The 23,488-nt window shown below is 39.0% G+C and overlaps 1 protein-coding gene across 2 annotated transcripts in view; it reads left to right on the top strand.

Annotated features, from left to right (window-relative positions):
• The window catches only part of Mnat1 (MNAT1 component of CDK activating kinase), a 155,181-nt gene that overhangs the window by 44,643 nt on the left and 87,050 nt on the right, over positions 1 to 23,488 (top strand). For both annotated transcript variants that reach the window (XM_055595533.1, XM_055595532.1), the window contains exons 2-5: positions 3,216 to 3,368; positions 5,706 to 5,779; positions 14,425 to 14,528; positions 18,068 to 18,208. In XM_055595533.1, coding sequence (XP_055451508.1) covers positions 3,216 to 3,368; positions 5,706 to 5,779; positions 14,425 to 14,528; positions 18,068 to 18,208 — 472 coding nt within the window. The remainder of the gene's footprint in view (positions 1 to 3,215; positions 3,369 to 5,705; positions 5,780 to 14,424; positions 14,529 to 18,067; positions 18,209 to 23,488) is intronic.

The raw sequence follows: 23,488 nt of genomic DNA, 5'->3' as shown, positions 1-23,488 counted from the left end.
AATTCCCAGAAATGTTGCAGGCAAGCAATTGCCCACATAGTGCTGACCTGGTAGTTGTGCTGCCAGAGAAATACAACTAGCAATTATCAACTTTTCTTCTGTTCTTTTGTATGTCTAAACATCCATGTCTGTACTCTATAAATACATCGGAAAAGATGTGCCCGTATAAACAAAATCAGCAGTTTGTTAGAAGCGAGGCGCAGAGCCGAATGATTTGAAGCTTTTTTTTTTTTTTCTTGGTATGCTTTATGTTGTTTAAACATTAATGGTGTTTTTATTTTGTTTATTCTTTTGCAGGTAAAATCAGAAAGAGAAAGCCTGGGAATATAGTTCAGAGCATGTGCTTAGCGTGTTCAGGGCTCTCGTATCATTCCCTAGCCCCCAAACAAATAAGTAATCAGTGGATAGATAAAATTAAAAACAGTGTAAGGGAATTCTAAAGTGTAGCTTCTTGAGGCTGGAGAGATGGCTCAGTGGTCAAGAGCATGCAGTGGACGTGTGTTCTGTCACCCCCATGGTGGCTCACAACTGTCCATAACTGCTTTTCCAGGAGATCTGTCACCTTCTGACCACCATGAGAACCAGGCATGCAGGTGGTACACATACATATATGCAGGCAAGACATGCACACACATAAATAAATCTTAGAAAAAGTTGTTTCTTTTTCTAACCTTTTCTGAAGTATGTGTGTGTTCTATGTGTGTGTGTGCACACACAGGGAATTGAACCTACGGTTCAATTTATCCTGGCACAGATTTTAATGTTTGGCTAACCCACAGCAATACTGTTTCAATTATTTTGACTTTAAAGCAGGTTTTTAAAAACTAAAAGAGCTGACAATTTTATTTTCACATTTTATAATGCAAGTGAAGCTGCACTTTTTTATCCCACTTATCCTTTCAGAACTGTTTTCTTTGCTAGGAAGGGGGAAGTCTTTTTTATCATGCAACTAGAAAGCACTCAGACTCAGCACTAAGGTCTCCTGGTGAAACACAAGTAGTACATAACCAGTCTGTCTACTTGGGTCATGCCAGTCCCAGTGGGTACTGTCATGGTGCTAATGGGAGGTCTCATAATTGGTGGCCTGGGCATCATGGCCATGTGGTTTCCCATGTTTGGCCTTATTCCAGGATCCAGTCCTCTGGGCATCATCTCAGGAAGAGGAGGACTATCATTGGCATCATGGGAGGGCCTGTCATGTGGGTGTGGGCACCAAAGCAGGGCGAGGAGGACCAGAGGCTGGGAGAAAGCAGGACCATGGTCTCTGCAGAAGGAGAAACAGAAAATGGAGCTGGGTGTATCTTTTGTTGTTGAAATGCAGCTGTTTTGTCAGTCAGGCTCTTGGCCTGCTCTTTCATTGTTTCTTGTAGTAGTCTTTCATGTTTTCTTAGTGTTTTCTACTACCGTAGTGTGTCTTTTTCATAGATGGAGAATCATGGCTAGATATATATTTGTGGTGGTTTGAATAAGAGTGAGCCATAGGCTCATCCATTTGAATGCTTGGTCACCAGGGAGAGGCAGGCATTATTTGAAAGGATTAGGAGGTGTGGCCGTGTTGGAGGAAGTGTGCAGTGGGTTTCAAGTGAGGTTTCAAAAGTCCATGCAAAGCTTAGCATCTCTTTCTTGGCCAGCAGATCAGTATTAGCTCTCAATTATTCGTCCCGCACAATTTCTGCTTGTGTGCCACCATGATGATAGTGTACTAAACCTCAGACACTGTAAGCAAGCCCCCAGTTAAGTGCTTTCTTTTCTAAGAGTTGCCCTGGTCAAGCTGTCTTTTCAAAGCAGAACACTGACTAAGACAGTATTGCAGTACTCACATCAAAACTGGGGTATGTTGCTCTACATAGGAAATGATTAAAACAAAGTTTTTAAAAGTGGAAATGTACACTTGATTAGAAACAAGCAATATATGTCTAACATATAATAACACTTTAAGGAATATTTATTATTTTTATTTGCATGAGTATATGTATGTATATGTTGAGTATGGTGGATATGCGTGTACATTGGTGTGTGGGTAGTGTATCCCTGTGCTCGCTTGGAGATCAAACGATGATATGGGTCCTGCTCTGCCACTCTCTAACCCTGGTGCTGGGTGATAGCAAGCAAGCCTAATCAATCCTTGTCTCCACTTCCTGCAGCACTAGAGTTAGAGGTACATATGTGGCCATGCCCAACTTTTTACTAGGAGCTGAACTCGGGTCCTCATGTTTGTATAAAGCAAGTGTTCCTACCCATTGATCCAACCTCTCAGCCCTAAATATAAATATTTTAGAAATATTAATGTATTTGACATATATTCTGAATTACTGAACTATTAGTTTTCAACTCTTGAAGTTGATTTTAATTTCTTCCAGCCTCAAGATATAGCAGAAATGAAATATTGCTTTATGGTTTTGTTGATCTTGGGAATGACTGCTATGATCTGTGAAATTTTTTGTCATTAGGATTTTAAAATTTACATTGATTTATATATATTGTGTGTGTATATGTGAGAAAGATAGAGAGAGCAAGGCCAGTTTTGGGTGTCTTCCTCAGTCATCCTCTACCTGATGTTTTGCAGTGAGGCCTCCCCCTGAATGGGGCTCCCAGGTTAGCTGGGCTGTTTTACTAGGTAGCCCGTGTCTCTGCCTCCTCAGTACTGGGTTACAGTGGTGTACCTCCACACCCAGCCTTTATGTGGCTGCTGGAAGCCCAAACTCATGCCCACATGTTTGCAGGGCAGGCACTTGACTGGCGCGTCATCGCACCAGCCTATCTCAAAGTTTGGAAGGGACTTGATGGTGCAGAGGGAGTCTTTTCATGCCTCATTGCTAGTGCTTTTCACTTCTGAACCTTCTTAGTCCCTCATTTAATTTATTCATGTTGTACATTTCTATAACTGGTGTCTTTTCAGTTATTTATGTCTGAAAAAAATAAAAGTGGTATTTCAGTTTTATTTTTTATAAAATTATAAGTATCAATGAAATTTTTATCCCAAATCCTACCCTGAAGGGCAGACTGTTCAAACTTGTAGATTTGAACACTACCTTAAATATTATGTTTTCTTTCTTTTTTCCTTCCTTTTGAGAATTTCATACATGAATACTGTTTTACATCATTTCCACGTCTCCCTCTCCCTACTCCAATTCATCCTGTTTCCCCAATTCCCTTTCATATTCATGACCTCTTCTTGTTTAACTGTTACTACTGCATGTGTTCTTTCTTTATAGGTGTGAGAGTTGTGTGGATTTACTGTTTGTAAGAGGAGCTGGGAACTGTCCTGAGTGTGGCACTCCACTGAGAAAGAGCAACTTCAGGGTGCAGCTCTTTGAAGATCCCACTGTTGACAAGGAGGTTGAGATTCGGAAAAAAGTACTAAAGATGTAAGTGCTATTTTTAAGGGATTTGGCCAGCAAAGAAAACCTCAACAGTTATTTCAATAGTCATGATTATTATTATTGTTTTCTTATGTTATTTTTGAACAAATTGGCAAATAACAAGTTATAAAACCGTCTATATTCTTATTTTACAAAATTTATTAAGTTTATAGAAAAGTGTAGTATCTAACCTTTGTTTAAGAAGAGCCTTCTTGATGTTGTCTGCGTATTCATTTGCTACTTATTAGTTAACAAATAAATACCTGTGTTATATATATTAACAGGGATTAATAAATAATGTATAAAATAGCTATAAACCTTGTTTTCCTGGCTTACTAATAAAGTAACATAGGATATTAAAGACATAGAAAATAAAAGAACAAACAAAATAAATTTTCTGTAAGGACTAAAGAAATCATATTTACGTTTCAGTTTGAAGCATAATTAGATACACTAAAATATTAACTATTTTTTTGTATGCATGTGTTGCATTTAGTAGTTTTGAGCTTTATTTTATCTGTCCTTTTGTTATAAGATACTTTATTATTTTAGAGTTGATACATTTTCTTAAGGTTTTGTTTTGTGGTTTGGTCTTGGGAGTTTGAACCCAATGCCTTGAGTACTTTAAGCATTTGCTGTCTCTGAGCCACCCATCTCACCCTTACTTCATGTCTTAATTTTTAAAAAATGGCTTATTTTGTTTTTTAACTTATCTGTATTGTGAGTGTGTCTGTGTGTGGGTTTGTACAAATGAGTGCTGGTATTCTGGGAGCCAGAGGTGTTGGTGTTGGACCCGCCAGGAGCGGGAGTAACAGGCAGTTCTGAACTCCCAGGGGCAGGGGCTGGACACTGCTCTCTGCAAGAGTAGTACAGGTTCTCTCTCTTCTCTTTTTCTTTTTCATGTCATTAGTCTATTTCTAATCTTATCTAGTATAAGAGTTCAAGAGTTTAATCTACTTTTCAGAGATCACACCTCTTAAACATTCTTCCTATCTGCTAAATTGATGAATTAAACATTCTTGTTTCTTAAGTAGTAGGTTCCTTACTATAAAAGAAAGTACAGCAAATTCAGATCTAAAGCACAAAGTCCTCATAGCCAACAGCCGCCACTTGTTTTCTATTGAAAGTGGCAAATTCTTCCCCGGGGCCCTCCTCTTGGTGCCTAGGATGGATCACGGAGGTGGTGGGCCTCCCATGCTCTGGCCAACATGGTGCCGCTAGAAGTTCTGTAGGGGCGAAGAGAAGGAAGGCGGGAGAAATGGTTTTCCTCATGAGCTTGCTATCCTGAGGGTAATACAGGCTTTTAACCACTGAGCTATCTCCCTACCCCTTGCAGTTCTTATTTTGGGGGTATACATTTTACTAATGGTTTAGTAACATTTTCCTAGGTTCTGAATCAGTAATACATTATCAGTGACCCAGCTGACTTTTTTCTTTATTTTTGCTTGTATTACTTCAAAGAGTCATCTTTTACATTCTGATATTTTATCTTTAACCTTTTTAGTTATATTATTATTTGTTACTTTTTATTTTGTTATTTTTATTTTTGTTATTATTTGTAGGCACATTACAATATTTACATATTTTTGTGATGTAGCCTCCCTACCCCCCAAACCCCCACACAGAGCTTCTCTGTGTAATCCTGCCTGTCCTGGAATTTGCTCTGTAGACTAGGCTAGATTCGAACTCAGAGATCTGCCTGCCTCTGCCTCCCAAGTGCTGGGATTAAAGGTGTGTATCTCCACTAGCTGGCAGACCTAAAGTTTTAAGTCATTATTGTCATGAAAAAAAAAAAAATCTTTTTTTCAATTGAGCTTTAGTTTTCTGTAATTAACGGCTCTATAATAAATAAGTAATATAATTTCAGTGATATATCTTCTTTAAGTTCATTTCTAAATCCCCCAAACACCTACGTATATCCCCCTTTTTTTTTTTAAGTCTTTTAAAAATTGTGTATATGATACTATTCTCTTCTAATTTTACATTTTCTCTGTAATCATAAGAATTTTAAGAACAGTGTTTTTGGGTTGCATGCATAGCTCAGCAGTAGAACACATGCCTTTTGTGAACAAAAATCAACCTTCCACTCCCCTCAAAAGAATCAGAAAAACAAAACAAAACGAACTTAAACAACAACAATAAACAAAACGAAACAAAAAAACCCTGCAAACCCAGCTTTCATTTTTGGTCTAGTTAAAAGCCTGCCCTCAAGAAAACAATTCTTTGCCCAGTAAACAGTCCTTTTCTATACACCATGTATGAATTAAGTAGGGATGAGCAAGCTGCTTGTGATAAGATGGTCTACAGTGATATGCAATGCGTTGATATTTTTCTTCTCTGCAGATACAATAAAAGGGAAGAAGATTTTCCTAGTCTGAGAGAGTATAATGATTTTCTGGAAGAAGTGGAGGAAATCGGTATGTTTTAATTTGATGTGCTAGCCTTGAGAGCTTGTGCTCTTATCTTTTAGATGCCTGAACAGTGTCTCACACAAAAGGCTCCTGAAGGATTCTGTTGTGGTAGTGGTAGCTGATGTTTACAGGTTTCTTTTTTTTTTTTTTTTTTTTTGCAATTGAATTATGTTTGTCAACTTTAAATCATGCTAACTAAAGAGTATTCTTTTTGGTTTTTGAGACAGGGTTTCTCTGTGTAACAAGCCCTGTTGTCCTGGAGTAGCTTTGTAGATGAGGCTGGCCTTGACCTCACAGAAACAAAAACAAAACAAAACAAAACAAAAAAACCCCGAAAACCCTGCCTGAGACCGCCTGACTCTGCCTTCTGAGTACAGGGATTACAGGCTTGCACCACACCGGGCCACTAAAGGGTATTTTTAAGTAATTTTATCCTGGAGAAACTGTGTCGAGTAGCACTTCTTAGCTGGACGAATGATGTGTCCATACTTTGCCAAAGCAGTTTAAGCCACAGGAACTGCTGATGACATTGTAGGAGTTCCTTTAGCTCCATCTAGGACAACGGAAGACAGACTGTGTATTATCATTTATGCCTGTGTAACACTGGGTTGGGAGGGGTTTGAAGCAGTTGACTGTTGAGGAGAATTTTACCCGGCAGTGTTGCCGAGACATAGTGCTTCTCTTCAGTGGGATTAGTCACGAAAGTACACTGTTTCTGTTTGCTTTCCTCTCTTTCAGTATTGGGTTAGGGATTGCTGCTTGTCTTGTTTTTTGCTAAAGAAAATTTCAAAACTGTTAAAAGGTGTGAAAATTGTGATGTAGTGATGCAAAGTTATGCTCTCTAAAGCTGTGATAGTTAGAGCAGGATGCTTGCCAGTAAGCGCAAAGACTCGAGCTCCTTCCCACAGTGTAAGAAGAGCACCAACTCCCCATGTTATCCTCTGACCACCGCATGTGTGCACTAAATACATAACTGCACAGCACACATTGAACAGGTAAATATGAAACGAAACTTAATGTACAGACCACAGAGCACATCTCCTGAAGTGATAAAAAGGTATAGCCTAAGAAAATTAGACTGAATCTGTGAGGATCAAAGAGTCATCTTTTTATTCTCCCAAAGCATAACTTTATTATTTAAATATGCTAAAAGGATCACCAGAAGGTTTTTATATATGGCAAATTAAAAACTTCAAATTCTTTAGGAACTAATTATTTTAACAATTCAAATCTGTAATACTAGGATTAAATTTTTTAAAAATTCCTTCTGATGAAGTCCAGATATCTCTCTTATCAGGACTTTCTAAAGTGCCCAAGTTACCTGGTATGTCACAGTAGAAGCATGTGCAGAGCATAATTAAAATTTTTTTCTGATATAGTTTAGTACTTTAGAACTGATGTTTTTCATTCTAATTCATTTGTGCTTTGTGTGTATGTCAGCTACAATGAGTACCTATGCTTGGCTAAGAAGGTGGTAGGTTTGTGAATGCTGATGCAAACAGACATTAGGATATAGATTGAGAAGATGCTTTGGTACAGGACAAGCAGGGGAACAGCATCACAAAGAGACAGTGTGCATATATATGAAAGGCAGTACATTAGTCAAAGCCCTGCTCATTCGGAAAGGCAAAAAGAGGGTGTAGCGCCTACAGGCAAGTTGAAAACACTGTTACAGCTCCAACCAAGTATCCTAGGTAGCTGAAGGAAATGGAAAGACAAACTGGAGACCAGGCTTAAGGGATGAAACAACAGGGGACCTTGATTTTTCATGAGGTTCTGGTTGAGCCTGATTACGTACTTTTTTCCTGTGAGATGAACTAATTTGAAAGAATTGTCAACCTGGGGCCCATATGTAAAACCAGGGTCATGTTGGAAATTGGCACAAGGATTAACAGGACAGAGTAAGCTTGGATTGTACTAGACAACATGTAATTTTTTTTTTTTTTTTCCTTTTCTTCGTGATGGAGTCTTACTACGTGGCCTCGGATGTTCTGATAACTGTTATGTAGGTCAAGTTGGCTTTGAGCCTGCAAAGAGTTTTCCTGCCTCTGCTTCCGAGAGTTGAGATGACAGGCATGCACCATCATACCTGGCCTATATTTTTTTTCTCTCTGTGACTGTATGTTGGTACGTACACCCATGCCTGTGCGTATTGAGGCCAGAGGTCAGTGTTGGATGTCTCTGTCATTCTCCACTTTATTTCTTGAGACAGGGTTTCTTGCTGAATGTGAAGCTCACCTATTGGCTAGATTGGCTGGTGAACAAATCCCTGGACTTTTCCTGTCTCTCAACCCCAGTTCTGGGGTTACAGGTATATCCTGCCATGCCTTGCTTTTTATGTGGGTGCTGGGGATCCAAACTTGGGTCCCTATGCTTGAATAGCAAGCACTTCACTCAGTGAGCCATTATTACTTCACCAGATATAGAAACTATGGATAGATCAGTGCATTTGACTTGAAAATGATTATGCTACTATAGATATTTCATGAAAGCCTGTCTTTAAAATATGTAGACATTCTGAACCAATGTCTAGTTAGTTGTCTCATTGGAGGAACTGATATTTTCCCGTCCTTCTGTAGACTGTGCTGACTCATGCCAAAGCATGGTGGTGCATGGGAAATGCTTTGTGTTAAAAGCTGTCCTCAGGACAGGAACTCCACAGGAGAGCAACAGAACAAGAAAATTTGAATACAGGGAACTTCCCAGAGACTCATACTCCAACCAAGGACTATCCGTGGAGATAACCTAGAACCCTGACAATGCAGCCACTTCTGATGAGAACTGATAGACTAAGATCAGAAAGAAGGAGAGGAGGACCTCCCCTATCAGTGGACTTGGGGAGGGGCATGCATGCAGAAAGGGGGGGAAGGGTGGGACCGGGAGGGGAGGAGGGAGGGACTTATATAGGGATACAAAATGAATAAAGTGTAATTAATAAAAGTTAAAAAAATGGAAACAAAACAAAACAAAACAAAGCTGTCCTCAAGTACATCTCTATTCTGCTCTCCAGTGTTATATACCATTAATTATTTGTACCAGTGATCAAGCTTTCTTAGGCCAATTGTGCTTATTATTTAATGCAATTTAGTTCAAAATTATATAACTATGCTTTTGCTTCCCCTAAAAAATGGAAATAGCACTGTAGGTGGTAGTTATGATTTATATAAGAAAGAAGAACTCCAATTAAAGTCTTGGATTTATTCACTTAGAGAATGACTGCTTGTATTAGTTACTTTTCTATTGCTGAGATGACACACGACAACCAAGGCAAACTTACAAAAGATAGAGTTTAATTGGGCGTATAGTTCCAGAGGGTTAGAGTCTATGATGGTAGAGTGAAGGCATGAAGGGAGGAGCAGTAGCCAAGAGCTTATATCGTGATCTATACACAGGAGACAGAGCACACTGGAAAGACTCGAATCTTTTGAACCTTAAAGCCTGCCCCCAGTGACTCACCTCCAACAAGGGCACACTTCCTAATCCTTCCCAAACAGTTCCACCAATTGGGGACCAAGTACTCAAACATATGACTATGAGGGCCGTTCTTACTCAAACTTCCAAACTGCTATATTAGTCAGGGTTCCCTAGAGGAACAGAATTAAAAGAATGAAAACTATATTAAGTTATCATACATATAATATAATTAAATTAGCATTCCTTGAAATAGTAACAATAGCTGCTTCACATCTGAGGTGCAGCAAAACCCATAGTTGCTTGGTCCTTGAGACCAACAGTCTTCCACAGTCAGAGTCCCACAATGGCTGCCTTCCTTAGGAGAAGCTGATAACTCAGGTGTTACACAGTATATAAGGCTGTGTGCCTCAGCAGTCCCAGTTTGGTGCAAAGACCTAGCAGGTTGTTGGAGAGTCACAGTTCTTCAGTCAGTGACAGGAGCCTGGGAATGATCGCTCTGCTATGAACAAAGGAATTGCCATCCCTAGCAGCAACGTGGTAAATGCACTTGGTCGTAAGAGGGAGGCCAAGAAAGCAAACTGTGAGTAATCTTCCTCCTGCCATGTCTCTTTTTCATCTGGGCCACCCGCATTTGGGGTGGTCTTTCCACTTCTCTTCAGGGAATGAATACAGCTCCTCAGGTGAGGCTCCTTGTGCAGATGTTTCCACTTGGTGGCAAGCTGACATTAAAACCAACTGTCAGAGCTGTATATTTATGCTATGTGTTTTTCAGTTAAAATAACCTAGAGGGAGGAGGTAAGGAGGAAAGCAGAGGAGCAGAGAGGGAAAAAGAAGAGGGAGGAGATGAGAGGATTGATCAAATTAAAAGGCTTCACCAGAGCAAAGGAGACAAACAGAAGAAAAGAAGAGGAGAAAACAGTTGCAAACCACAAAGCCACCATTAACTCCTGTGTCAGTTCAACTTCTACTGCTGTGATAAAATACCATGGCCTAGGTAACATTTAGTAGAAAGACTTTATTTTGGTTTACTATCCCAGAGGGATAAGAATCCATCACCATCATGGGAAGGAAGCATGACAGCAAACAGCAGACATGGTGGCTTGAGAAAGAAGGTGAGGACTCACATCTTGGAACAGAGGGAACATACATTGTTCAGAATAGCAAGAGTCTTTAAACTCTCAAAGCCTGCTTCCAGTGATGTACTTCCTCCAACAAAGCTACATCCTCCAAGCTTCCCAAACAGCACCACCAAATGGGACCAAGCTTTCAAATGTCTGAGGCTATGGGGACATATTCAAATCAATACATCTCTGAAATTTACAAGAACCTTTAACAACTCAATAGCAAGAATGCAAATAACCTTGTTAACAAGTAGATATTTCTAAAAAAAAAAAACACAAAACCATATTAATACGTATATGCAACAATCCTCAATATTGCTAATTATTGGGGAAATGCAAATTACAATCACAATTAGATACCATTTGCTAAATGGTCCCACTACAAAAAAAGAGCATGTGGTGTGATAGGTTTCTTAATCAGCTTACTGTAGTAATTCCACATGTGTACATATACCAGACATCATCGTGTATCCAATATATACATACAGTTACTGTTTTTAAAAAGGTTGGAGAGATGGCTTAGTTCTTAAAAGCACGGCTGCTCTTCAGAGGACCTAGTTTGCTTCCTAGCATACAGATGGTATCACAGAGCTGTCTGTAACTCTGATCCCAGGAGGTCTGAAGCCCTCTTCTGTCCGAGGGCACCAGGCAGGCATGTAGGCAAAACACCCACACTAATAAAATAAACACGTAAATACAAATTTTTCAAAAGGTAAATATGAAATGAGATGCTGTGTCAACTTGGCTGTCGGAAAGATTGCGTCTGTGGCCTGTAGGAAGCCAGTGAGGTTTTTAAGGGACCGTTGTAGTAGTATGGATAAGAATGAGGAAATAGACTAGACAGTAGTGGTGGGCAAAGTAAAGACATTTTAGAATATTCACTCACCGATTTGACATTGGAAGTGATTTGGAATGAATAGACAGATGACTTGAAATATGACCTTGAACATTTCAGTTCAATGGTGTTAAGATATGCAAATGAAGGGCTGGGAGAGTTGGCAAAGTGCTCGCTCTGCAAGCATGAGGACCTGAATTCAGCCTCTAGGACCCAGGTGAAAAGGTCAGCTGCGCTGCCTGTGCTTATGATCCCAGCACTGAGGAGGCTGAGACAGATTCACAGGGCTTGAGCCAGAGAGCCTAACCTACGTGGCACATTCTAGGCCTTGTCTCAATAAACAGGGTGAATTTTGGGTGGTGATGGCACATTCAAGAGGCAGAGGCAGGTAAATCTCTACTAGTTCGAGGCCACCCTAGTCTAGAGAACAAGTATAAAACAGCCAGGGCTATACAGAGAAACCTCTCTGTTTCGGGGAGGAAAAAAGAAACAAGGTTGATGGCCCTCATGAAAACTGACTCCTAAGGTTGACCTCTGTCCTCCCCAGCAAAAGGTAATGCATGTTGTAGAGTTATGGTTTTTTTGTTGTCGCTTGTTTGTTTTTTTGATTGTTTTGTTTTGGTACATGGGGAGTATCCAGGATTGAGGGTTTGGATAAAGACTTAGTTTAGGCTTTTAAACTGTTGGGTGTGGTTCTACCACTTTGTTGTGTGGCAATGTTCTGATTGTTATTGTAGAAATAAAATATTCTTTCAAAATCTTGTTTCTGTAACTGTCTACCTTATGCCTTATTTGTCCTTTCAGAGATACTTAAATTTCCTTGCTATCTGTATTGACTTTCTCTGTTATTCAAAAGAAGAAAATGTTAACTTAATAGACACGTACTGATTACCAGAGTGAGCTGCAAGCACACTGTAATTTTCAACATTCTAAAAGAGACAGGCATTTTATGGCATTGTATGTGGAGAACAAATACAAAGAGCTCAAGCATTGTGCACAAGTTCATATTGCTCGTAAATAGTGGCTGTGTAGACTTTTCCCCTCAGTGCTTTGAAAATACATGGTAGGTCTAATGAGTAGTTAGCAGTCTATGTCTAGAATATGGGGTACTGAGAAATAGAGATGAGAGAGGAGCTTGTAGGTTTGGCCTGGTGTGGTAGTGTATGCATGCAATTCTAGTATCCAAATGACAGGCAAGATGTCTATAAGTTACTGGCTAGCCTTGGTTGCAAAGAAAAACCTGTCATAAAACAAACAACAAATCAAAATGACCTCACACCAACTAACTAGCCCATCACCAAGAAGGAAGTTTTCTAGAGCTGTGTTTTGACCGATGTAAAAGCTTTGACTTTGCTTGTGTAGTAGAAGTGTAGCATTAACGACATTTAAAATAGACAGTGAGAGGCTTAGAGATAGGAGGGTAGCTCAGGTTAGTGTTGAGGAGTCACAAAATGGAGATGAAGACATTTTGTTATATAAATGTCATTAAGGCTTTCTTGAATAGCCCACATATAAAAATTAAAATATGCAATTTTGAATAATGATATAAAAACTCACTATAGAAGGTACACATGAAGATGGACTTTCTTGTGGAATTACAACAGGCCCTTCTCTGTAGGGGTGACATAGAACTTTTTGTTCCTCTTGGCCCCAGGGATCATCTCAAACATTTGTTCTTAGCTTCATAATAAATAGATTAGTCTTTGAGTTCAGAGAATACTTATTTTAAAAGGATGAGAAAGCCCAAAGGGCATTAATTGTAAATTCCGAATGCCAAAAGACTTTAAAATTGTACTTAAATAGCATTAAATCTTCCAGAAAATATAATAGGTTTTTTTGTTTGCTTTTAATTTTTGATTAGAGTCAGGTCAGTAGCTGAGCTATAGCAGCAGACAGATAGAGCGTCCAGTGACTGTTACAGGGCTTGCTTCTGCCCCTTCTCTGAGGCTCTCATACATCCCGATTCACTGTGTCATGAATAAGCTTCCTTCATCTAAAAAGTTTTTGTGTTAGTGATTCAATTTTATGATCCTTATTTTTGAGAGAAAGAGGTTGTATTATCTGATCATGACTTATCTTTATTATATTGCTAACACCTTTATTTTTTTAAGTGAAAAATGAAACAGTATTTTTTTTTTTGCTTTTATTGGGATTTCTCATGAGATTTGTAATAACAAATGAAAATAATTTCACTTAGAATTGAAGTTTACTTAATTTTTTTGATTGTATTTAACAATAAGAATAAATCAATAATAAACAGAACTATTCTAGTAGGTCTAACAATACCATGTACACTGAAAAAATTACAGAGGGTAGAGAGTGGACAAGTAGAAGAGACTGGTAAGCAGTAATGTATCATTGGCATTTGCAGAAGGAGAATTGTCATTGCGGAGTGAGGTGAAGGAAGAGCTGGTGATTAAGATGGAGATAGTAAGGGGCTCAGATCTCGATATGGACAGAGTTTTTTCTCTGGGGGTAGATTGAAAAGCTTAAGTCTTAGGGATGTAGAGCGTGTATAGGTATGTCAAAATGCTCAGCTGGGCAAGCATTTGTTGTTGATAAAAGTTCAGGTTTTCGAATTTACTTATATTAAAGTCCTGGTCCCAATGATTGCTAACCATATACCATGGCTAAGCTATTTGTTAGCTTTAGACCACATCTGGGACTGAGAGCAGTAAAGGTACTGCTGTAAACCTGATGACCCATGTTCCACTCCAGAAACCACAGGATGGAAGGAGATAAGTGACACTCACAAGTTATCCTCTGACCATCACATACATTCTGTGGAACACACACACACACACACACACACACACACACACACACACACCATTTAATAAATAAATAAATAAATAAATAAATAAATAAACAAACAAACAAACAAACAAACAAACACAATCCTCTATCTGCCATGTATGGATTAGGCTAAGTAAGATTATTAGATAAGAGACTGTATTACATAGATGTTTACAGTATAGGTCAGTTAGTCTTGATTTGTTTTTATTAATTTTAAGTTTGTATGGGTGTCTGTGTGTGTCCCCTCATGTGTACACGTAAGTGCTGGTGTCAATAGAGGGCAGAGATTAGCAGATACTCCTGGATCTGGGGTTAAAGGTAGTCATGAATGACCCAATAAGAGAGATGATTAAAAGACACAAATACAACCATGACGACTGTTAATTCAATGAGTAAGAAGTCAAAATACTTAATCTTTGGCTTTTATAATCACCTTAAGATTTATATTAAAACCATTTCATGACATTGTTTCCTTTCTGTTACAGTCTTCAACTTGACCAACAATGTGGATTTGGAGAACACTAAAAAGAAAATGGAAATATATCAAAAGGAAAACAAAGATGTCATTCAGAAAAATAAGTTAAAGCTGGTTGGTTGTCAAGAATTTCCTTCTTTTGTATGCGTAACAAAAGGTTCACATAATATTTAAAATGATTTTATTAGTTCTTTGAGTATTTCGTACAATGTGTTCCAGTTATATTCACTCTCACTCTTTTCAGTCTTCCTCAATTTACCCCTTTCTGCCCTACATCTTAGTGCCCTTTAAAAAACATCTTTCAAAAGAAATTTGTGCTGCTCAAATATTCGTGTATGTATGGTCTTCCACTGGAGAGTGGTTGACTTACTAGGAGCTATTTTTCTCTTAGAGAAAAGTTCTTTGTTCCTCTCCCAGCAGCTATTGATTTCCAGTAGCTCCATGGCTAGGGGTGGGACTGTATGACCAACTTTCTCTCCATGTGGTCTGGCTTGGACAGGTTTTGCGCATGTTGTTGAAATTGCTATGAGGTCATCTGTGCAGCTACTCTGATGCTTCCTGATAGTCATCTACTGCCCCAGGCTCTTAGCCTCTTCTCCGTTGATCCCTCAGCCTTGGGAGGGCTGTGCAGTTCCCTTTAGGACTGAGCATTCTGCAGTTTCCTAGTTTCTGCACCTTGGCCAGTTGTGGATCACTGTTAATTACTATCTACTGCAAAGAGAAGTTTCTCAAGTTAGGGTTGATAGAAGCATTTAATCTTTGAGCATAACACTAAGTCATTAAGAGATGGTTTAGCAGTATATCTGTTTAGTCACGTAATAGTAGTAGATTCTCTCTAGGCCTATTACCTGTCTAGCCACAAGTTAAACTGTGGTGCCAAGTATGAATTTCATCCCGTGGAAAAAGTAGTTGGTCACTTTCATGAGGTCTGTGCCACTGTTACACCAGTGGGTATTCTGTCTAGAACAGTTGTAGCTCACAGAGTTCACAGCAGAGTAAGACTGATGATTACTTTTCTCTTCTGGTAGCATCCATAGCACCTCCGGCACCATGAAAGCTGGATATAGGGATAAAGGTTGTAGTTCCAAGCTGGCCTGAATTTTACCAGGTTATGGGACTCAAGTATGTTTCTTTTCACTATCAAATTCTAGTAGATAACCAGGAGTATTGATAATAGCCTCTGATGTTTGGATGTTTATGGGACCTCACTGGCTAATAATTCCAAAAGAAATAACTCATGCCTGGCATTGGGCTTTTTAAAAATTTGTTAACCTCTCAAGTTTATTAGGGACATTATTGACTGTTATAGCATAACTTAATTTTAACTTTGTGTATGTCTATTTTATATTTTAGAAAGTTTCTGTAGTAGTAGGTTTTTGAAAGGTCTTTAGTGTTATTTATTCCTCTCCATTATACCTTCTTTATCCTCCCATCTGCTCCCAGTTTAACCATTCCTATTCCATTATTCCCCTTTGATCCTTTATGCCAGAGCAGTCTCAGTCGTTACCCTTGGAAGGCCCTCCCTGTGGTCCCTTAGCAATGTACTGACTTTTGTGGCATTACAAATGAAACATACATCTGAAGATTCAAAGCTAACATCCACAGAGGAGAGATAACATGACATCTTTCTAGGCTTGGAGTACCTCACTCAAAATGATTGTTTCTAGCTTCAACCATTTACCTACAAATTTTATCTGTCTTTTGGTCTTGAGACAGAGTCTCTCTGTGTGGCCTGGGCTGTCCTGGAACTCTCTGTGAAGACCAGGCTGGCCTTAAGCTCTTACAGATCACCCGCCTCTGCCTTCTGAATGCTGGGATGAAAGGTTTGTGCCACTTAGCCTTGAACTAAGTTTTCGTTTTTTTTCTTTTTCCTAAGTTTTCTTAATAGTTGTAAATGTTTCTATATTTTCATTATCTGTTCATCTGGACATCTAGGCTGTTTCTATTTCCTGGCTATTGTAAATAGAGCAGAAATGATCATAGATTATCAGGTATCTTTCAAATAGATGTTGAGTCCTTTGAGTATAGACCCAAGAGGAGTAATAGCTGGATCCTTTGATGCAGCCCCTTATGAAAGTCAGTGTGGAGGTTTCATATAATACTTTTAAAAAACTATCCTCCTTTAAAACCAGTTATAGTTGCAAGGGATTTAACTGAAATTTATGTTAGAAATACAGCTGTACTGTTATAAATGCATGTATTTAGGAGGATATCCACAGTACTGTAGCAAAAAGCATTTTGACAGTATCACATTAAACTACACTTCTTTTTTTCTTAAGCGTAATGATTATTTAATTCTTTGGAAACTATGCCCATAAGTATTCTTTTATTCGTTATAGAATTTTTTGTCAGGGTTGTATTTTATTTTAATTTTTTTTTCATTGACAGATACATTTATTTTACTAACAGCAGTAGTACTAATTCTTCATCATTTTCTTTTTTTATATTAATTACAGTTTATTCACTTTGTATCCCAGCTGTAGCAGCCTGCCTATGTCCCTCCCAATCCTACTCTCCCTCCCTCATTTCCTCCCATGCCTCTCCCCCAGTCCACTGATAGGGGCAGCCCTCCTCCCCTTCAATCTGACCTTAGCCTATCAGGCCTCATCAGGACGGGCTGCATTGTCTTCCTTTGTGGCCTGGTAAAACTGCTCCCCTTCAAAGAGCCAGCCACTTCTCCCCTTACTAGGGAACTCACATGGAAACTGAGCTGCCTATGGGCTACATCTGCGCAGGGGGCCTAGAGCCTTTCCATTTATGGTCCTTGGTTGGTGCATCAGTCTCTGCAGGCCCTCTGTGCCCAGATATGTTGACTCTGTTGGTCTTCTTGTGGAGCTCCTGTCCCCTCTGAGTCCTTCTATCTCCCCAACTCTTCCATAAGACTTTCTGCCCTCTGCCCAGAGTTTGGCTGTGAGTCTCAGCATCTGCTTCAGTCTCCTGCTGGATGGAGTTTTCCAGAGGGACATCTATGATAGGCTCCTGTCCTGTTCACTGTCTTCAACCATGTCTGGTGTCTGTTCTATTTGCCCTTCTGAATGAGAATTAAGCATCTTCCCTAGGGTGTTTCTTATTACTTAGCTTCTTTAGGTCTGTGGATTGTAGAATTGGTAAAAATGGTTAGGAGAAATACAATACTTAGCAGCTGAGTTAAGGGGAATGAAAAAGAGAGTAAACTGAAAAGCTTTGAAAATGAGTTCACCTGTGGTGTGGGTTTGCTATCATCAGAACAGGGAAGACAGTGACCTTGTTTAATTTTGCACAGAAGGAGGTTATAGTGCAGGAGTGCAGCTCCTCTTTCTCCTTGAATTTGCCTAATACATGAACTGAAAAAGAAAATCTATGTTAAGTTCTACAAATTGAAGGACTTTAAGTTGTCTAAAATGATCACCCAACCCCACCCTCCACCCAGAATGAACTAGTTATTCCATTTCTGCTTCAGGGCTTAGTGTACTTGGTTTGGTGTTTGTCCTCTGGGGTGGTGTGTGCTCGCATGAAATAACTAGTATCCTAGTTTGTTCTGTATAGAATTGTTACATTATTAAAGTGAAGTGATTAATTTGCTCTTTGTTTCCAGTAAATAAAGCAGGAGAGTACTGCATGGGATTGCTATGGGTTGTCAATTCATTCCATTCCTTATGTAAATTTCTGCTTAGACTCGGGAACAGGAGGAACTGGAGGAAGCATTGGAGGTAGAACGACAAGAAAGTGAGCAACGAAGACTGTTTGTACAAAAGGAAGAGGAGCTGCAGCAGATCCTGAAAAGGAAGAACAAGCAGGCCTTTTTAGATGAGCTGGTCAGTGTGAATGCTAATTGCCACTTAGAAAGTAATTTTCCCATGTGTGTTGCTAAATAATGGCATTTAACAGAAGTTCCGAGTATTCCTAACGTAGTTGACTTTGTTTTTTTTCTAGTATATTAAAAGTTTTAAAATTTTTATTATTGTTGTGTTCAAGGATTGGGATGGGTTGTAGAGCATGTGCCTACCGTGATGTGTGTGTGTGGGTCAGAAACAATGTTGTTGGATTTGGTTCTCTTCTTCAGCCTTTTCCTGGGTTCTGAGCACTGAACTCAGGTATTTGGGCTTCCAAGGCAGGTCAGAGGCTTTATCTGCTGAGCAAATTTCACTTTTGCTTCTGATAGTTATTGATGTCATCATATATACTGGTGAATAGTAAGACCTATCTTCTCATTCCATATATTATTTATGTTTACAATTCTGTGAGTCAAGTGGGTGTGGTGGCACTCACCTTTAATCCTAGCACTCAGGAGGCAGAGGCAGAGGCAGGTGGATCTCTGAGTTTGAGGCCAGCCTGGTCTACAGAGTGAGTTCTAGGACAGCTAGGGCTACATAGTCAGACCCTATCTAAACAAAACAAAACAAACAACAATAACAAAAAAAACCACAATTCAAGCGGGGTTTTGAAACCCTGTCCTCTGGAGTGTCTCTGTGCTGCCCATGTGACTTCTGAAGTTGTGTAGTTGGACATCTTGTACAGTCCAGAGCTGCGGGAATATTCTAAGAGTAAAGAAGTAGACAATGTATAGTTTGAAGGTTTTGCTGCAAACTGGCATAAGCACACCTCCTGATCAGCGAAAGAAGCTGCTGCGTCTCTGGGGATAGGGTGTAGATTCTGCCCCTTTGTAGGTCAGTTTGACCACTTCTTCTATAGTATCAGCTCAAAAAATGTATGAGTTCATAGAATTTGGTGTAGTATATGTTAATTTGATACCCAGTTTCCACCCCAATGAGAGTTAAGAGATAGGATCATGACAGTGACTTTAATTATAATTTTTATTATTGTCACATGCTCCCCTTTATATCTTTCCAATTTCTATAAAGGATTTAAAGTGATTCATCCTAAGCTACGAAGATGCTTGTGGATATGACACATTTGTGGGCCTTAAAGAAGGCTGTCAAAGTGAAGCTCTGTTGTATTGCACTCCTGTCCTTCCCCTCCTCCTCCTCTCTTCCTCTTTCTTCCTCTGCTCCCACTACCCTCTCCCCTTTTCCTCTTCCTCCTTCCCCTTCTTAGTTTTTGTCTATCTTCATTTTCAGATGAGAGTAACATTATAATTGACATATATAAAAATAATACTCAATAGATTGCTTATGTGTCTATAAGCTTACTAAAACATTGTTTTCAGAGCATTTTCTCGTAATAGTTTCCCAACAAGCTAGTTTTGAATTCATTCATGATGTGCTGAAATATAGTGACTACATGTCATATTTTTGCCTGAAAAGTAACATAGTTGGGTGAAGTGGATTATTAGAATACTAATACCTTTGGCTCTGTATTCAACTTTGTTAACATAGCAGGAGTGACTGTGGGCAGAGAAATGGTTCGTGGACTTGATCCTTTATTATTTATACTTATTATAACCCTTTGTGATGCTGGTGACATCACAAGCTAGAAGATGTTTCTCTCTGGGAAAGTCTGCATTGTTACCTTTTCATTCTGCCTTCATATATTCATTTTTTATGAGGCATTTCTTCAGTATTGACATGCTTCCATTTCTTAATTGCTGTATTGTTATTCTATGTTGGAATAAATGTAAATGTATTTTCTGTTATGCCTTTCTTCAAAAAGCATTTTAAGCTAGTTAATGAATTACTCGTAAAATGAAAAGGAAGATTACATCTTAAATTAGAAGTAGGTAAGAAAATAAGGAAATTAGGAATGAAAGGATTAGTGAGGATTAGACAGAAAGCGCTTATCATAAATGCCTATCTAGGGCTGATGAAATGCTCTGGCAGGTAAAGGTGCTTGCTGCCAAGGCAGACAGCCTGAGTTCAAGCCTCGGAACCCACTTGGTGGAAGGAGAGAACTGACTATCACAAGTTGCCCTCTGACCTCCGTGTGTGTGCTCCATGGCACATGCACTCATACAAAATAGATAAAACTGTAGTTAAAAACCTCTCCCCACTTTCTGTGAATAGAATGTGAATTTGCCTCTCAACTCGAGCAGGCAGCATCTGAGCTGGAAGAATACCTCAGCTCTTCTCAAGCGCAGGCTCTCCATTAGTTCTTTGTAGCAGCTGGGCTTGCAAGACCTTTCAGGCCTCAGGAGCACTGAGCCTTGCTGTCTCACTGAGCTGCGGCCGCCATCAAGCTCCCCTCAAATGCAGTGAGGCAGGAAGTAAGACACTCTTGCCTGTGCTGTATATTGTGTGTGATCTGGAGTTAATACGGGTCCTGTGAGTTCCCTCCTCTTGCTTCCTGTTTTCTTCACCTGCAAATCATTACCGCACATAGTTTCCTCACTCTTTAAACCATGTAACGTGGTGCTTAAATAATTCTTAGTAATTCACTGTATTCGTTACTACAATTAATCAGTAGATAGTAGGTTAGAATACCGCTGCAGTTTGGTTTTTGACTTAAATTTTAAATTTGTTTTTATAGATTTTTTTTAATCTTTATTATTTTTTTGTTACTTTTAACCCTTGAGTAACTGAGTTAATTAAATTTTTCTTATCGTGATTGACCTGTACTAATGAAGTGAAAAAAATATATATTTCTGTGCTTTTGTGTTAAATTTTTATAAAAAAGGAAAGCTAGCATAGACATCTGTAAGTATGTCTAAAAGATTTAGCTTTTGAAATGTTCCCTGAACAACACTTATGCAAGGAGAACTAATTGGAATTTTTTTTTTTTCCTCTTGTTTTTGAGTTTGGTCTTTGTGCCCAAAGTCACTTTTGAACCTTCTGAGAAGCACTGGCAGCACATTATACTGTACGTGACAGGGTTTAATGTTACGGTCTGAAGGTTTATGGCTTAGCGTTTGCCATAATGTTGGCCGAAAGTCCATTTATTTTAATCCTAACTGTAAATTCAATTTCTTAATAGTTTGGAAAAAGATTTTTAATCAGGTTCTCTGTTATTAAATCTTTTTATATTCCTGTTTGAAAATTCTGTTCCATTTATGTCTTAAATTTTATGAGTTAATGCTGTTGTCAAATGCAGTAGCTGATTCTTATTAGGAATATTGTTTGCCAGATGGCTTGCTTAAAGTCAGTTAAAATAATCTTTAAAAATGGTCATTATAAAGCTTTTAATGAGTATTACAGGCACTCTTATTAAAATTTCTTTAAATATTAAGCAGTGTGCCTTTAGGCAATTACTATGGGCTCTGCAGCCTTCCAAGGTGGAATGCAATGCCCAGAACAGAGAAGTAACTCCAAAACTAGACCTGCATGCTCTGTATTCCCCAAGCTTGTTTCACAGGCTTGTTCTACTCCAGAGCTATGTTTATCATGAGAGCCTATGCTGAATTTTGTTTTAACACTCATAAAGGCATTCAAGGCTCCAAAATTTGAGTTCTAAAATAGAAGTGATAGTTTTAAAGTGTATTATGTGGCTTGATATTAAAGTGAAATACCTCGAATGCTTAGGTTTTACAAATTTTCAGTATTAAGACATGCAAGGGGCTGGAGAGATGGCTCAGAGGTTAAGAGCACTGGCTGTTCTTCCAAAGGTCCTGAGTTCAATTCCCAGCAACCACATGGTGACTCATAACCACCTATAATGTGATCTGGTGCCTTCTTCTGGCCTACAGACACACATGCAGGCAGAATACTGTATAAATAATAAATAAATATTAAAAAAAATGACATGCAAGCATTCAGGTTCTTTTACTGTGAATGAGATACTAGGATTATAGTAAACTGGTCTTGGTTAGCAACTTTCTTAAAAGTGAACACGTTTTGCTTTAATACATTAAAAAACCGTGTGTGTGAGAGAGAGAGAGACTCTGTGTTTGGGTTAGCTGCCTAATGTAAGTGCTGTGTTCCCTGAAAGAGCAGCAAGCACTCTTACCTGGTGAGCCATACTTCCCATCCCATTGTCTTGCTTTTATATATGGAATTTTGCTCTTTAGAATAAATAAATGTGAGTGTATCCGTGTATGGGTGTATGCATGTGAGTGCAGGTATTCTCAGAGGCCAAAGACTGGATGCCTTGGAGCTGGAGTTATAGGCAGTTTGAGAAGCCTGAAGTGGGTGCTGGGAACCAACATAAGTCCTTGGGCTAGTCATATAGTTCACTCTTTAAAGGCTAAGGCTTACACTTTTAAATGAGAGAGCAACAATCAAAAATGGGACCTCGCAAAACTGAAAAGCTTCTGTAAAGCAAAGGACACTGTCGTCAGAACAAAACAATGGCCTACAGACTGGGAAAGGATCTTCACCAACCCTATATCTGACAGAGGGCTAATATACAGATATATAAAGAACTCAAGAAGTTAAACAGCAACAAACCAAGTAATCCAATTAAAAAATGGGATACAGAGCTAAACAGAGAATTCTCAATAGAGGAATATCTAATGGCAGAGAAACACTTAAAGAAATGCTCAACGTCCTTAGGTTATCAGGAAAATGCAAATCAAAATGACCCTGAGATTTCACCTTACACCCATCAGAATGGCTAAGATCAAAAACTCAAATGACAGCACATGCTGGAGAGGATGTGGAGAAAGGGGAAACCTCCTCCATTGCTGGTGGGAATGTAAACTTGTACAACCAAGTTGGAAATCAATCTGGCTTTTTTCAGACAATTAGGAATAGTGCTTCCTCAAGTTTCAGCTATAGCACTCCTAGGCTTATATCCGAAAGATACTCAAGTATACAACAAGGACATTTGCTCAACCATGTTTGTAGCAGCTTTGTTTGTAATAGCCAGAATCTGGAAACAACCCAGATGTCCCCCATCTGAGGAATGTATACAGGAATTGTGGTACATTTACACAATGGAATACTACTCAGCAATTAAAAACAAGGAAATCATGGAATTTGCAGGCAAATGGTGGAAAGTAGAAAAGATCATCCTGAGTGGGGTGCACAAAGACACACGTGATATCTGCTCACTTATAAGTGGATATTAGACATATAATATAGGATAAACATAGTAAAATCTGTACACCTAAAGAAGTAAGCAAGAAGAAGGACCCTGGGTAAGATGATCAATCCTCATTCAGAAAGGCAAACAGGATGTATGTTGGAAGAGGAAGAAAACAGAGAACAGGACAGGAGCCCTCCACGGATGGCTTCTGAAAGACTCTACCCAGCAGGATATCAAAA

This window comes from Psammomys obesus, unplaced genomic scaffold, assembly GCF_907164565.1.
Source record: "Psammomys obesus unplaced genomic scaffold, mPsaObe1.curated_primary_1811, whole genome shotgun sequence".
Lineage (NCBI taxonomy): Eukaryota > Metazoa > Chordata > Mammalia > Rodentia > Muridae > Psammomys > Psammomys obesus.
The sequence above is the reverse complement of the archived record's forward strand: the minus strand, read 5'-3'. Positions and strand labels throughout refer to the sequence as shown.